The 17,522-nt window shown below is 37.9% G+C and overlaps 1 protein-coding gene across 2 annotated transcripts in view; it reads right to left on the reverse strand.

Moving 5' to 3' along the window:
• The window catches only part of tmem178bb (transmembrane protein 178Bb), a 92,549-nt gene extending 76,873 nt beyond the window's left edge, over nucleotides 1-15,676 (reverse strand). Inside the window, exons 1-2 of one of the 2 annotated variants that reach the window (XM_077234632.1) lie at nucleotides 15,116-15,676; nucleotides 13,216-13,869 (exon numbers count right to left, since the gene is read on the reverse strand). In XM_077234632.1, coding sequence (XP_077090747.1) covers nucleotides 13,216-13,597 — 382 coding nt within the window. In that variant the 5' untranslated portion in view covers nucleotides 13,598-13,869; nucleotides 15,116-15,676. Of the gene's footprint in view, nucleotides 1-13,215; nucleotides 14,673-15,115 lie in introns of those variants that run through there. The other variant, XM_077234633.1, reaches the window with a different exon arrangement.
• Nucleotides 15,677-17,522: the final 1,846 nt, after the last annotated feature.

A 17,522-nucleotide genomic window follows, 5' to 3' on the forward strand; every position in this document is an offset into this window, starting at 1 on the left:
AGAAGTACACAAAAAACGAATAATTCAATGTCTTTGGCACTTTAGTAATTACACCATTCCCCCATTAAACCATGCTTCCATAAGCTATTCTGAATTGCACGTCTGGTATTTGTTGTTAAAAGGTAAAAGAGATCCTTTGGTTTTATGTGATGTGCTTATATCTGCAAACAGCAGTAATATCCCTAAGGTGTTCACTGCTTATTTAAAGACTGTCAGTCAACCTGCAGTGATGAGGAGACTGCCGGCCCCCTGAGACTTTAGTTTCGGGTGTGTTGTCACTGGTTGCCCTTCTCACAAACTTTGTTACGGTATATTCAATTATGTATCAGCTGGGGACCCGCAGAGCAAAAAAAAAAAAAGAGAGCGAGGGCAACATTTTCACTCATAATGAGGCAACAGGAAGGCGTATGTGTGCTATATGTATGTGTGTGCAAACACAAACAATTGAGCAATATTTTTGCCAATCTATGGAAATGTATCACTTTGCATTCCAGTCAACTGGCAAAAGACAATGGGGTTAAACAATACATTTTATAAGTTTTTTCCCCCCTTGTGTAAAGATGTTATTAAGCTATTCAAACAATGTGTTGCTCATTGTAGGTAAAGTATACTTTTATTTTAGATGATTTAATGATTCTATATTTTATATATTATATTTTTGGGGTGGTGCTTGCCTGTACAAACTCTCAACCACAATCTGAATGTTATAGCTGGTTGTCAGGGTGTTTCTATGCAGGTGTTCTAAGCAGTTTTAGGATGTTGCTATGTGCTTTCTGTAGTGTTCTAGATGTTTTTTGTTGCTAGGTTGTTACTAGGGAGTTCTAGCTGCTGCTTGTCCAAAGATCCCACTTCCAAGTCCACAAAAGAAGACACTCTACTAATTAAAATGAGAGGTTTTGAAAAATCACTAACCCCAATTATGAGCAAGCACCACAGACAAAAGAAATCCAAATCACTCCATTTGAGGATTTCAGTATATAGTGGACAGATGGAGCAGGAGGTTTGCTCTCACAAGCTGATGAGAAGTGAGCACCTAGCAACAGCAGCATGACCGCCTGCCCATAGCCCAGCGAGTTAATGGCAGTTCCCTGAGGCGAGAGAGAATTCCATCTCCCTTCTCCGAGTACTCTCGTTTTCCTCCTCCGTTTCCCAGGTAAAAATGGAAACATGATGCTGTGCTTTTGATTTTTATTTAGTCCACACCTTCTACGGTCCTCAAACTCTGCACAGACATCTATCCCTTTGCCGCATGCATTGTGGCATTATTTGTCATGCCAATATCGATCCTCTGCTGTTTTCTTGTTCTCTGCTTGTCAGTTTGCCCTCTGGACAGCAGACCTTTGGGAATGTGAAAAAAAAGGTGGATGTTCAGAGTTTCACATCCGTAAGTCGTCTGCTCATCTGAGTGGTCTGCTCATCGCCTGAGGCTTTCCGTCTTATAAAGGTGTGCCGAGACATCAACTCCCTGCTGACTGTCTCCATGTTCCAGATGTTTCATCACATATTTGTCGCTACCCTCATTTCTCTGTCTGGACACATAGACATTTTTACAGGACCAAGAAATAATGTAAAATTCCTCCTAAAAACTGTTCACTACAGGCAATTATAACTTATTATTTTTAAATCTTAAAAATTTCTGTAAAGGGGTTTGCACCAACAATTCACACTTTGCAGTCACGTGACTAAATATTATTAAATATTGATATTATTGATATTATTATTGATATTATTATTAAATATTGATATTACTAAATATTAATATCACTAAAATGACGAAAAGAGCCCGAGCTCTGTCATTTTAGTGATATCATTAATATGTATTAATTGTATTGTTTTTAGTGTTATTAGTGTCATTAAACGTTTTGTTAATGTGCAATGGAAACAAAATAGCAGTCTTTAGTTCACGAACAGCACAACTCTGCCATCTGTGAAAATAAAAAGCAGCTTCAAAAACTTGTTTAAAAAGAAATATTCTTCTAATTTTTTCCTGTCATTAATGTAGGTCCACAAGAGAAATATTAAGCCAGTAAATTAAGATAGTCGCTATACCGTTAAATCCATCGTCGTCTCTGTGAGAATGCGGCGTTAATGCAGCGACAGATGCTGAAAGCTCAGTCCGTTTCTACTTTCACTTTCAGGGAATGAGCGCGTTTACATGCACTTCATAACCCGATTATGCTGAATAATAGTGCATCCAATCCTACAACAACTACCTGGCATGTCGTTTACACTTCAAAACACCAACTTTTGTATTTTGAAACTGGCGACGTCCTGGCAAGATCCTTGATTAGTTTACTGTGTTTCATTGCTAGAGAACGACGTTCTTGCCCGCCAGCCAGCACTTGTGACGTCACGTGCAAAGTATGAATTGCACCATTAATAATATATAATATAATATAATAAAACATTTTGCCAATATGGCTTACAATGATAACAATAATAGGTTGTAGGTATTATATTATTAATGGTGTAATTGTTGGTACTTTTTGTAATTTCAATTTAAATTCTATTTCACAAGACATAGCTACTTTTGAATGGCCATCAATGGAAAAAAAATAACAAACTAAACTTTGACCCCTGTATAAAAGTTTTAACTGAATTCCCTGCTCTTTAAATTCACACGTCTTGAATTCAGAGAGCACTGGAGAAGAATCTGGGTGCTTAGATTACACTACTACTGCAGCCAATCAATATAAATTCTCACGCATTTCCGCTTTCAAGCAGTCCGTTAGCAATGTTGATAATGTCTAATACATGACACGGTCCCTTTTGGCCATGGAGGATGGATATCAGAGGCTGACAACAACCTGAATTTTACGGCTTATTTAAGTTTTAAGTAGCAAAGAGGGTTTGAGACCAGATTCTCTGCACACTATAGCTTTGCTTAGAAGATCAAAGCCCCTCTGATCCTTAATAGGTAGCTATCAGGCGCTTGCTCGCATTCAAAGGGGGTACGTGCCGTGTTTTTGGCCACATTCTTCTATAAGGAAGCTTGAAATGCTAATGCTGCTATCGCTAATGCATCAAAAAGGAACGGAAGAAAGCTGGCTTTACTTATCCAGCTTCCTGGTGTTGATTACATGGGCCTTTCAGACAGTGAGGAGAGAAGCTTAAATGCACCCAAGTGAACGGTAAAAATGGGTTTGTTGGCGAGCTTACCCTCTGTTGATTCTTTTGTGCTTTGAAATGAACCTAAAAGGTCTATTGCATATTCCAGGCGTAATATGGAATGCGGAATGTCATCTACAGTGTAGGAAACAACTGAATTCTTATAATAGCAAATGGCTAACATTGTTTCAAGCCGAAATTGCATCCGTCATTTTACTTCTGTAACGTGATATATTTCCAAGTAAAAAATAAAAAACTGTAAGGCGGGACTTGATTTTATCCAATTATAATTAATTGGATCATGAAAAGTGGCAATTCCATACTAGTACTGAGCAAGTCCTGAATGCAAGTTTGCAGTCAGTTGTTGAGAAATTTGGTCCCAGGAATTTCTTACTCTCTATCAATTTGGAATTGAGATTGGGAAGTGAAGGTTAAAGGTCAAGTTCACCTTATCCAAATAATGCATATTACTCCCATTCACTTTATTGCGTTAACAATAACCAGTATGAAATAATTGTAAGTATAAGTTACATAGTATAAGTCCGATAACTATAAGTACGATTTTGAAAAAGCTGCATTATCCACAAAAGCAGCATAAAACAATGTCTATATAGCTATTCAGATATTGGTTAACATTAGCAAAAGTGACTTCAGCTGAAATGGAAAGTTGTTCAAGAGGCAGAGCAAGTTATTAGATTTTGATTAAAGATTACAAAGGCAAACAATTTTCTTTTCTTTTGAATGACGTGAAATGATGAACACTGCACTATTAGACCAGGAACATGGGTTAAGAAAGTAAATAGGGTCAATTCTAATTTCCTGTTGACTTCAAAGTGAAAGCTGATAATTAGAAAACTCAAAGTTGTATGGATGCATTTATCAAGTGCCTTACTACAGCACCATATGCTGCAGCGGCTGAAAGAGTGTGAAAATGTGCTTACAAAGTCAAAATGAAAGTAAATGAAGTATAAAGGAACGTTTAAACAGTGACACGGGTGAAAAAGGTTTGAGCTCTATTTTGTCAACACAGCATATTAATTTCTCTGGGGCGATTTCCCACCTCACTTCATTTTAACACCTTTTGAGCGTGCAGTGGTACAATAACTATAATGAACAAGTCGTGGATGGAGGGTGTTTTATGAATAACTAACTAATATAGATTGTTTCATCTCACAGTAGAGATGGGCATTATGGTTGTTGGACAACTAGTCAACTATCGAATATTTAAGCAGCATGTAATGCTTTAAGTAAAATCTTCTCAGAGTTGATCAAAATTCCTACCCTTTGTCGATACATATGACATGCACACAGATTTTTGTGTTATGACTTTTTAAACGTCAAGGTTTATATTCACATGCATGGGTGAAACTCACAAAAACATGTCCTGATCATATTTCATCATAAGGAAATATATATATATATATTTTGCATAAAGAAAATGAAGCCTAACCCACTACATTTTTTAAACAGTTGACATGATTGTCATGACACTTACACACATTCTCTCCACAAGCATTAACGTAATGTCTAGTTTTTTTGTATTTCATGTTTGTTATAATTCTTGTTCTTCATGATTATCTTTATTGTAACATGACATTCCATTACATTTAATTAAATGCAACAAAACTACTATGTGTATATATGTCATTGTGTATGCATGTATATACTATATGTGTGTGTGTATATTATAATATATATATACTGCACAAAAAAATCAGAATGGGCCTAAAATAGACTTAATTTGACAAGTCTTTCTTGTCATTTTGAGGTGAAACATGACCCAGAAATGTTCTTGACAGGTTTCATAAGTTTCTCCCATACAGTAAAAACATAGTAGGCGATGTGTATCGTTTTAAAAATAAATATTTAACAGTAGTTGGTGGAATGACTCCCCATTTCTGACATAATCCAACAATCAAACTCATCTATTCAGGTAGATGTTTTGCCTTTAAATGGGAAACGTAAACACACACACACACACACACACACACACACACACACACACACACACACACACACACACACACACACACACACACACACACACACACACACACACACACACACACACACACACTTTCTGTCTCTCCAGGCCCATTCTGCAAATACCAAAGCAATTAGAAAGGAGGAGGGGGAGGGGGGACCAAACGCTTGCATCAGAGAGCAGAATATAATTTGTCAGGTGTCTTCACGTTGCCACGACAACAGAAGCCAGAGAATTATTCCACACATCTTGATAGATGACGTCACTCAACCTTCTGCTTGTGCCTTATCTGTCAGCTTCAGTGAGAAAAGGAAAAACAAACTGCCTCCATCCGTCACTCACAGCGTAAAACACCTTAACACGGGGCGAGTTGAGACACCTCGCACGCCCTTCACACGCTCGGCCCAAGAAGCAGAAGCAGCTGTGTGATTCCTCCGTGTGCCATAATTCTTGCTTTGTCGACTTCCTGAAAGCTCTCATTCAACCCGCAGCTGCGCTGGACGTGGTTCTCATTAGAATCGGCCTGCTCTCTCCCAAATAGCTTTTAACAAGCGTCTTGTCTTTCTCGGGCCTGAATGGATTGCTGATTGGTGTCATTGCACCGTGAGCTGAACCCAACTGAAGTCCAGCCCTTCTGATGAACCATTGATCAAACGAGAGGATGCGAGGAAGAGGGGGTGAGAAAGAGGAAGGGTGTCCACCAGGAGGAGGGAGGGCTTATACATCAGAGATCAGGTCTGGATTCCAGCTTTCGCTCAATCGACCCTATTTAGACTCATAGCCAAAAACAGGAAGTAAAGATTGAGCGGCGCAAAAACACTTAATCGGTATTTGTATCTGCACATCCTTAAAACAAATACATTTACTGGGGAATTAAAAGATATTTAAACCTTCTAAAAGCATCTAAATGCACATTAATATGTAAATTTAGAGAACGTGTTTGTTGTTTTGCTTGCAGCTTATTCATTTGTGGATGTTTTATGGTTTTATATTGTTTTTAGCATAAATTCAACAAGATTTACTAAAGTTTATGTTTAAAATACTTTGCCAGCAGGGTATTAAAAAACAAACAACAAGTCTTATTAATAATCCTATTATTTTAAAGAGTTTTGCTTCGCAAGCAAATTCCTCTTGTTTTAATGATGGCATTTTCTACTGGTAAATAAAATACTTAAGAAAATTAAGATGATGATAAATTGATTGAGTGCACATAGAGATTAAAGATTAATTATAGTTTTCTCTGCCTATTAAGTTAGAAAAAAATACACAATTAACATTTTGTTGATTTCTTAGTATAACCGTACTTGTTTTTGCTGCCGTTCTGTTTGGTAGAGATGTTAAAAGTAACGGTACTTCGATACCAAGTTGCTCAAACTTGTTCTACAGTATACCTGCAGAAGTCTATTTTGTCTTTAATGTTATTATCAACTGAAAATATTGATTTTTTTTTTGGGGGGGGGGTGTCACTCCTCTTGTTTTTCTTATGACTCACTGGTTATTACTTGAGTAATAACTTGAAAACACTTCAAGCAATAACAACAATAAGCAATAAGCAACAAGCAACACTGTTTTGCTTAAAATTAGTTAAAATTGATAGAAGGATAAAAATGATTGGTATCAACAACTGAAATGGTCTCTTGACAAGAGTAAAGATGTAGGTTACCACAACTTTGTTTATCATATTCAAATGACCTATTTTGCAGTGCCATGATAAGGCTTTATTCATTTTAAATAGGCAAAAATATTATTTGAATTTGAATTATCATATTATGAGTGCTGGTCAGAATTATTTGCCCCCTTGGTAAATATGATGAAAAATGGCTGTAAAAAAAGTAAATCTGCATTGTTTATCCTTTTGATATTTTATTTTAAACAAATGCAAAAATCTAACCTTTTATTGAAGTAAAAGAATTGAAAGTGGGGGTAAAATCACATTATGAAATGTTTTTCTCCAAAACACGTTGGGAACAATTATTTGCCCACTTTTATTAAATATTATTTTTGCTAATTTCTTTAATAAAATATCAAAAGGATTATCAAAGCAGATTTATTTTTTACAGTCATCTTTGATAATAATTACCAAGGGGCCAAATAATTCTGACCAGCACTGTATATCTAAATGCATGAGATTGGCCTAAACTTTTTCAGATTTTAAACGGCACCAAGGCTTTTCCCTTTGGCATTGACCCTCTCATATTGAGTGAAGATCATCCGGTGTTTATCATACTCTCCCAAATTCAATGACAAACTAATCAGACACTGAATGGATCAATGTCTGTCTCACCATTTCAAATGCATTACTTGTCTTATGGCTAAGCTTACAAAGATTCCCTATGACTGATCTGCTCCAAAAGAACATTTCCCACAGACAGCAAATCCAAAATAGCAACATAACACCACAGAGATGATTTGGTGGATGAAACAGTAACAGAAAGTGTTTTGAAAAATTGAGCTGTTCTTGATGACTTCTGTAAAAGGAAACTCCAAATACTCTGGTGGATGTGAATGAGGAGGGAGTAAAAACACCTTTTTGGTCATTCTTTTACCACATTCCTTCCTTCACTTCACTTCAGTGTGCAATCTTTTGGTGGTGAAATCATCAGCACTCCATTTTCAGGAGACTAATCTGCGTGCCAGAATATAAATTGGGCTGGAAGAAGGAGTGAGACGAATCGAACGAGGGGGGAGGGGCGAGTGTCATTTCCTCTTGACTAACAGCCCTTGCCGTCTATTCTTTATCCCTCCACTTCTGCTTGTAATTGCACAAAGCAGTCACATTCATCTGACTGGACATTTTTACCAACATTTTCCACTGCAATTCTCTCATATCTGTTGTCTGTCTTTCAGGTGCAGCATTACTTCTGGTATTTCTTCAGCGTCTCACCTGCCAACCATCCTCCTCCAGTTCCCTGCGTGGCAACCCCCACGCCTCCGCTTTGTTCACCTCGCAGGGCCGATTGTGAGAAGGAGACCAGTGCCAGGCTTCATCAGGAAAAACAGAAAGACAAACAACATGGCTCACAATGACTTGAGGTCACGCAGCATTCACCGATATCAATTCTGCGGTGTGGTGCCAAATGAAACGGCCACATTTATCAGTCCCGTTGAAACACAGACGGCTGTCAGCTGAATATTAGAAGCAGGGCTTGTGCTTTCTAGCATTCAGGGACAAATTATAACAACCCTACAGCAGTGTGACAGGAAAATAATTTTACGTTTTAATTAGGGAGAAGTATTCTGGTGGCTTATTTCCAGAGTGATTTCCAGGCATGGTTCTAAAATAACAGATTTATTGAGGAATCGTTTTAAAGTCAGGTGAAATATGCCCGCTGACTTGGTTTATTTTTTTGTTTTTTTTATCAGGAAATGAGGGGATTGTAAAAAGTTGGCAATAGACAATATATACCAGAATTTGACAGACGTTTGGAGAGGGTAAAAATAAAAACAAAAAACAGGGGCTTTATGACCACCACCTGAAATGGAAAGACTTTCAGAGGCGGAGCAAGTCCTGTTTAGATAAAAGACAAAAAAAAATATTAGTTAAATAATGTGCACTGATGAATTGTGCATAATAAGACCAGGAATGTGAAATAAGAAAGTAAAAAGGATCAATTTTGATTTCATATTTTCAAATCTGTCATATCTTAAATGCACAATTGTACATCTTATTCGAACTAAGTGAGAAATATTCTCCCCGCACTAATAAGGGTGCTTTACACACTTTGAGGCCAAATCATAATCTGCTGGTCGTGGGCCGAGTCCAAGCACTCTGTCAAGCATTTCACTATACGGATATTTGTTGGAAATGAAAGGCGTAACAGAAAATGAAAAGGGAGGTTATTGGATACCTCATTTATTTCAGCGTAGTTCCTCCAAAGATCTTGAATGCCTCTTGGCCTTAAATTACTGAACGCTTTTCCCTTTCTCTACACTTTATTGAAAGTCACACCCAATTTCTGTGATATAATATGCCTTGGAATAAATTTATTGTAAGAGGAAATTCAAAGCAATAAAAACTCCATCGCACAGTCTATTCCTTGTTCCCAAGAGATGTACCCAGCATCCCGCCCCAACACCTGTGTATTTGATTAGTGTTAGCGCCCGAGTCCCAGTGCGGCTTACTGTTTGAACTGTGAAGGTGTGGCGTCTTCCTCCCATGGCATCCAATTTAAACACTGAAAACAAGGAAGCAAGATCCTTTGAGAACTCAAGTACAATCCAATCCTTGTCTTCGCTCTAGCCTGCTAAGCAAGAATGGATTTGGAGAGCCCTTCTTATAATAAGGTTAGATTTAATGTCCAAATGTGCAAAATAAAGTCTAAAATTGAGATCTAAAGGTTACACTGGCTCGGTCCGTAATCCATTTTTTTGCTGCTAATTGCATATGTGTTGTGGTGTTTCTCATCTCTATTCTCTCTCTTTCTCTCCCTATAGTTTGCCTGTATTAACGTTGGGAGGTTGGATCTCACTCTCCTGTCGCTGTGATTGTGTTCCAGGTCTAAAATGTCTTCATCATCCCTGATGGGTGTCCCTCTGGGAGGCAGGGACAGATGGTGGACAATGAGATGGGTTGGCTGTTTCTGCATGATCTCACCCTCCTCTCACACTCTCACTCAGATAGACTTTCTCAATTTTCCACAAACTCCAGATGCCGCCATCTTTCGCATCATTTCCTATTTCTTGTCATCCTTTCCATTGCGCAGGTTTGTCTTTCTACAAACTACTAACATAAACCATTTCCTCTGTGCTGCAATATGTTGCTACAATGTTAAATCTTCCAGAATAATTCCAGTGATATAAGTAACATTCTAGCAAGGTGCTAATCAATTCTTAAAGGTGAACTGTCATTTCTACACAAATCACACACTTCCAGGGTTCAAAACCAGACCAACTGCTGTTGTGAGAATAAGAATGCTATAGTCTTTATTTTTAATCAAGTTTTTTTTTTACGACAAAATACTTAAACATTTTGTATATTAATTTTTTATTTTTTTTTACAATAAACACATTTTTTTTATATATTTTTGTTTTATACTGACTAAAACTAATAATTTCAGTCACCAAAAATGACATTTTAGTTGACAAGAAAGTGCAAAATTAAACAAATTCAAATATTTTGTACATTTCTCAAGTCGAGTAACCTTCACTTATATAGCGCTTTTAACAATATGGACTGTTTCAAAGCAGCTTTACAGTGATAATAGGAAATTAAAGTAACAGAGATTGTTTTAGCTTTACAGCAGCTCTAGAATGAAGTTATTGTCCAGCTAAAGTTAGTTTTAATCGATTCACTTCCGTAGCAAAGATCATTAGTTATTAACTTAGGGGCCACTTACACGACACCGTTCTAACAGAAAACACTTAACGCGCTCCGGCCCGCTTATTCGCAGAACAACAGTGCCTGGTGGCTCGAACGCAAACCTTGAAGGTTCCAAGGTGCAAGCCTTCTACATCAACGTTTAACAAAAAACAACATATGAAAACTACATTTAAAAAGTGCATTAGTTTTAGTGCATTGTTATGAGAAGGTTCACAATCTGTGACTAATATTTTATAATATATATATATATATATATATATATATATATATATATTTATATTTTACATTGTCATATTTTCGGAAACATTTTACATTTTAAATTTTATTCTAGATGTGAATTTTTCATCTCGTCTTTGTTTTGTTTTTTTACTTAGCAATCAACAATTTTTTAACAAATTTAACTGGAATCATTCTTCGAATGGCTTACTTTTAGTTATCTTTGCTAATTAAGCTGGAGTCTGTGAAAAAAAAAAGGTTTAATTTAAATTCCCACAAAAAATACAATAGCAAGATTAAATGGAGCATTTTTCATTCCCAATGAATGACTTCAAGTTTTGACCCCTTATCTGTGCACTACTGCTTTGCTCTCTCATTCATCATTCTATTCCTCCTTCTCTCTCCCAGGAGAGGATCCTGGGTAGAGACAGAGAATAAGCTTCCTCAGAGAGATGGGCAATGCCATTATGAGCACAGTCAGCACATTTCATAAAACGATGTGCTTGCAAGCCAGATAATGATATGAATAATCATAAAAAAGAAATGTAACAGTAGCATTCACATATTTATATAAGACGTACGGCTATTGACAAATATTCACCAAACAAAGCACGCACAGATAAAGAAACAGCTGTTAGCTAAAAAGAAACACAGTCAGCTACTGACAAATTGTTCTTCACTCTTCATTATATCTCAGACACACAGGCAAAATGCTACTTGCATCATCACCCATCGCCCAAGGTGAATGGCAGAATAACACTGCATTATTCTATCAATGCAACCCCCACCCTAAATCAGCACGCAGTATGTGGCTGGCAGGTGCCCCAGAGAGTTAAATGAGCTTTTGCTGATGGTGCAATACACAATCGGCTGGTACTGCACACAGTCATAACACACAGCACTACAGGGGCACCTCTTCACCACAAAATCCCTGTTACATAATCGCACACACACACACACACACACACACACACATTAGGCACAGGTACCAGTGGAGGTGACACGATTCAAATAAGCAGAATTAAGCTTGTTTTTATTTTAGAAGGCATTTTGTGCTGCTACTTTTCCCAGAACATGCGCCGATTTGCAGACAGAGGTTAGCGTGTAACCGGAGAGTATGCGACTCTCAGCAACTCTGGGCATATTGTTTTGGTGTAACTTGACTGAAGCACAACCTACAGTGTTTGGGCTGACATAGTTTGAGGCTCAGGATATATTTATAGACTTCCTTGTGTGTGTGTGTGGGTGTGTGTGTGTGTGTGTGTGTGTGTGTGTGTGTGTGTGTGTGTGTGTGTGTGTGTGTGTGTGTGTGTGTGTGTGTGTGTGTGTGTGTGTGTGTGTGTGTGTGTGTGTGTGTGTGGCTATTAATATATTCATTACATAAGCCTCTAACCATTGAGGAGTAAATTAACTTGGTTTGGTGGAACATAATAAGTCCCATAATGTGAGACTAGTTGTAGGGTTTCGCACCTTAATTTGCAATGGACGCATCACTCCAGCTAATACATGAGTAGTGAAATATATATTTTTAACCTTCTCTGTTTGTTACACATTATTTGTGTCTGTGCACATGAATTGGGCAATTGCCTATGGGCCTCCAGTTTAGAAGACTGACATCAATTTGTGTATGTCTAGAGGATGAAAATGTTTCAGTGTTTTAGCAAATCTTGCACTCCAAAGAGACATGCAATAGATTTGCTGTTTCTGAAAGTAGTGCATGTGTTTGCTGGGTAGCAAAGAGTAGTGCTAATGTTTCAAACTTTCAGGCTGACACTTTATATTGGTTGGCTATGGATGGTCAAAATAAATGTGAGATTTCAAGACCAACCACAATTCAGAATGCAAATATTACAATAACACCATCACAGCTGTTGCATTTCGAAAGCTAAATATTCAAATATATTTGATTCACTCAGTGTACATTAATAGCAAAGTTTAAAACTTTAGTCTCAAATTTGTTTAAAAAAATAGAGATCAGCTGATATTGTTTTTTTATGACCAATACAGATATTTTTCTCAATGGTTTTTATCAAGTGAACGATAATACGCAAAACTGATTTTTTTTATTTCTTTAAACAAAAAAGGAAAATAACGATTTTTTTATCTTATTTTGTAGAATATACATAATGACTATAAACCAATATTATCATAATAATAACAATTATAATGTAGGTTCTCTCGGTTAACCGATAATTAATAATTAAATAAAAATGATGTAACAATTATTGATGTTGTTGGATTAAAGTATGAATGGTTATGTAAAATGTTGCTTGATAAATTATCGCTTGACCCCATTGCTGAATTATGTAGAAAATTGTGAATATATGCTAAAAATATCGGTGAAACAACCTATTGGTTTATCTTAAAAGATACACTGTTTATAATTAGAAATAGATAGCAGAACTCAGAAGTTTAAATATTATTTAAGCCACTCAGAATTAATAGTTGTAACGTTAGGATTTCACAACTAAACATTGACCGGAATTTTGAGGAATATCGGTACACTGCTGCCTTGCAAACACTCTAAAAAGAATATGATATCACGTCTGCCTTTCACATTGATAGACACAAAACGTCACTGTCCTACCTTTTCGAATGAAGTCCTCGATATCTTGATCAAATCCAAGCCGATGGCATTTGCTCCACAGCCCCATGTTGGTGGAGTTATACTGCCTGCTGCACTCATCGGCGGCGCTCATGGCGAACAGCTGCCGTCTGTTCCGCGCCAGCAGCAGCTTCTCCTCCCAGTGGTCCAGGCGCGAGCGGCTCGCCCGCAGAGGGAGACTGTTGTTGGGGATGTAAATAAAGCCCGGGTCCTTTCGACGGCTGGAGAAACTTCGGCACCTCTCTCGGTACCTACGGGCGTCCGTCTCGTACCAGTGGTCGGAGCAGATAGCCACTGCCAGCATCCCGAGCGCGCAAAGGGACAGAGACAGACCGGCGTAGAGCAGCAACTTCCCAGCAGCCATGCTCGCGTTCGCTCAGAGCCGCGTCAGCACCACAACAGCTTGGAGAGCTCCTCGACGTGCACCCGCATCCCGCCGGGCACGCGGACTGAGAGAACTGATATCAGTCGGTGCAGTGGAATCTGTTTCTATTGAAGACCTCGAGCTGAAGCCCGACAGATAATATAACAAAAATAACAAAAAGCCGTATTTAAGGTCAACCCGTAACCCTTCCCATCCAATAACAGTGATGAAACCAGACAAGACGATTCAGTCAGGTCCTCGGTCACACAAGCCTTAAAAAAAAAGCAGAGGAAGATTTTTGAACCATATTGTTATTATAGCTGCATTAAAGCCAGAATGCCATTCATTTTGGGTTTGGATTTGAACCCCCCCCCCCGTTTCAATTGTGTTTGCAAACGTTCCAGTAAGCACAAAAGTTAGATTATAAATTTGTCAGAGCGATAAATCGTGGTAACCATAGCAACAGTTACGCGCTTTCTGTTGCAAGCATCTAAAAATGATGATACTTCCAGGATATCAAATATTTGTCGTCATTATAAATTTACATCACAAGTACAGCAGACAACGAAGGGGCCTAATTGTTTTCGTAAGTCTTTTGCATGTCGATTCGTTAACTGTGCTAGTGGTCAAATGACAATAGGCCTATGTGTTGATAGAGACCTATGGGTTTCTCTAAAAATGCCTTTAAGAAATCGACCAATGATGACCAAGTGCTTTTGAATAATTTAAAAAGAACCTAGTCATTTGTTCGGGAATCGGACTAGAATGTTCACACACACACAAAAAAAAACAGCTTAGCCTATTAAAGAGTCATTAGTTCGTGAGTTGGACTACGTTTTTGGTATGCTACTTAATGTTTTAATTCACTAAAAGGAACCAGCTCTTAAGAGTGATTCTCGGACTGTAGCCTACTGGTCGCTCGAAGATTCGGTAAATTCAGCGAATATTGAAACTGTCTGTCAAGAGTAGTTCGCATAGGCGGAAGAGTAGCCTAATTAACGACGTTATTTTAAATTTAATTACGGTAATTGCTGAAGGACCGTTAAAAATAGAAATGGATGAAAATTCGGTTCCGGTATTAAATAGGCTAAAACCGGTTCTGAATAAGAACAGATTTTCGGTTCCCAACCCTCCCATCCCTTCTAGGTTGGCGCTTGACAGACTATAGATTTTTGCTTTCCGGTTTATGTTACATATCTATTTCATAGAAATGCACAGTCGCGCGGCAGTCAGGTTCGTTTTCTCATACATTCTCTTTGGAATATGTAGGATGGCATTAAACAAGACATTTGCTGGCTGTTAAAGATAAATGTATAGCCTATCAAGATGACTAGACATTAATTCAATTAACTAAGCGTTATTTAAATCGAATGTAGGCTATAGTAGGCTAATTGTGATCTGAATAGTAGATCATTCATGTAAAGGAATGTTTAAGAATAATACATCAATGCTCTTATTGCATCCATTTCACGGGCCCCGTTTATAAGACTGATCAAGTAAATTAAATTCCGCACTCACCCCAATTAAAACTGACAAAGCGGGTTCACTCCACTCCAATAATGCATCTCCAGACCATTTGCGTTTGCAGTGACTGTATGATACGCTATATGCTGATTATATGCTGATGTTCACTGCCAAATAATCCTATTCAACAGCGACACACGTTTATAAATGCTCTGCGCAGGAAATACCAAACCGCTCAACGACGCCGCATCTCAAAAGCTTCACGTTTAAACGAGTCTATCAATATCAGAACATTTGGCGGATTACGCATCCTCCTCCTCGGACAATTTGGTCCTAACATCCTCCGTGCATGTTGCCTCTGTCTGGGAAAAACAGCGGTGATGTCATGCTGTCAATATGAGATGTTCATTGTTTATTAAAGCGGCTTCTTAAAGGAGTCGCACTACTGCTCTTGGTTCCGTGTCGAACTGTAACTGGAGTTGCCTTGCTGGCATTCTCTCTTAGATTTACACTTACTGAAGTAAACTAGTGTCTTTCATGAATAAATAATCAAAGGTTGCAGAATCTTTCATTTTGTCATTCTGCATCACCAGAGCTATAAAATGATACTACACCAGACCAAAAGCCTTCCATAAAGGTTTGTTATTTGAAACGACTATGCACTGCCCAGAACCAACAGCAGTCAGGTGTATTGCTGAATAATGAATGAGAGTGGTGGCATCTGTGTGAGCGCCCTTGTACACACGTTTTCTGTTTTATTGGGTTGCCACTGCCACAGCTTTCAGATAATGTTGGGACTCTCCTGTTCTTTATATTTGTGTGTATAGTGTAACAATTGATATATTTGATATATAATTGATATATGAGGTTATATATTAGTAAAGATGTAGTTTTAATGGAAAATCAACAGTTAGCAGACTTATTTATTTAGACGTAATTTACATTTACATTTATCTGACGCTTTTATCCAAAGCGACTTACAATTGCTATATATGTCAGAGGTCGCACGCCTCTGGAGCAACTAGGGGTTAAGTGTCTTGCTCAGGGACACAATGGTGTCTCACAGTGGATTCGAACCCGGGTCTCTCATGTCTAATCCATTGCGCCATCACCACCCCTAATTATTTAATATAGGCCAAAATGTTTTAGATACACTGTTTACCTTTGATATGCAATTTCTTGGTTAATGGGCTAAATGTTTTCTGGTAACACAGTATGGTTCAATTTGTTCTCCCTTAAATTAATTAACATGAACTAGCAATGAACGAGGTGGAGGCACATAAACTTGCCAACAACTAAAAGTTTGGTTTCAGGAAATGGAGGAGTCATGTAACCGAGCGGCCCATTGAGGACCGATCTGATGTAGTTAATGTGCTTTATTATGAGCTCAACTATATCAAACATAATTCAGGATCACTGGTTACTGTTGGCAATATAGTAGTCTATATGTCTTGCTCTTTGGCTGGTGGATCTCTTTGTTTTACTTAAAGTTCTAAAGCATTTCTTAAATTTAGTTCATGCTAATCTCAATACTTAATAAATGAAGCCTATTAAAATAAAACATGAACTAACAATGAACAATTTGATAAGATTTTTTTTATTAACTGTTAAAGTAACACCAGGTAACTTTTGCTCTCGGGGTCCTCCTACAGTTGGGAAACAGTATTGTCCTCTACTACTGTCGTAAACTCTGTCATCGTGCATTTGTTGACAACCATGATAGCCCTGAACACTGTAGGAGGAGGTCACATGCAGTTGTTCTGCTTGCGTCGCGTGTGAAATGTCTTCATCCCAGGTACAGTGGCATATATTTCAGCATGTCAATAATTTCATGGGTTTTATTTTTTTTCTAACGACAAATGATCGCGATGATCACGTTTACAAGCCAGTGTCATTATAGTAGCCTAGTCTATTGGTTACCGTTTTACTGAATCTATATGATACTTCAATGCAATGTTTGAGTGGTAGATAATAACCATATATCGTCAATATTACAATATCAAGCTACCATAAATAAATCTGGAAAATTTTAAAAAACGATTTGGATTATAGCTTGAGGCAAGACAAATAATCATTACTTGATTCATGAAGATAAACGGAGGATAAGATAGCTTCCGTAACATAGTCAGGCAGACAAAAAAACACCCCAGACTACGGGGTGTCATTGGTTGTTGCGTTAAATGTTACCCAGATACAATAGTGCTATTTTCTGATTGGCTAACAACACCAGACGAACAACACCAGAGGAGACGCGCTTGAATTCATGCCTGTTCCACAGTGAGAGCGGCGCGGCCAGAGTTTTGGGCGCTGCGGCATATAAAATATATTACAAATAGTTTTTCAGCGTGAGAAATACAATGTGTGGCGGGAGAGCGTGACAAAAGACCGAATTGAGTGACTGTCACGCTCAATGCGTGACACTTGACAGCCCTGCGATTTTAAGGAAGTGGGGGTGGTGGTG

The sequence above is a fragment of the Siphateles boraxobius genome, unplaced genomic scaffold, assembly GCF_051911475.1.
Source record: "Siphateles boraxobius isolate OS27281-9 unplaced genomic scaffold, OSU_SipBor_1 19, whole genome shotgun sequence".
Lineage (NCBI taxonomy): Eukaryota > Metazoa > Chordata > Actinopteri > Cypriniformes > Leuciscidae > Siphateles > Siphateles boraxobius.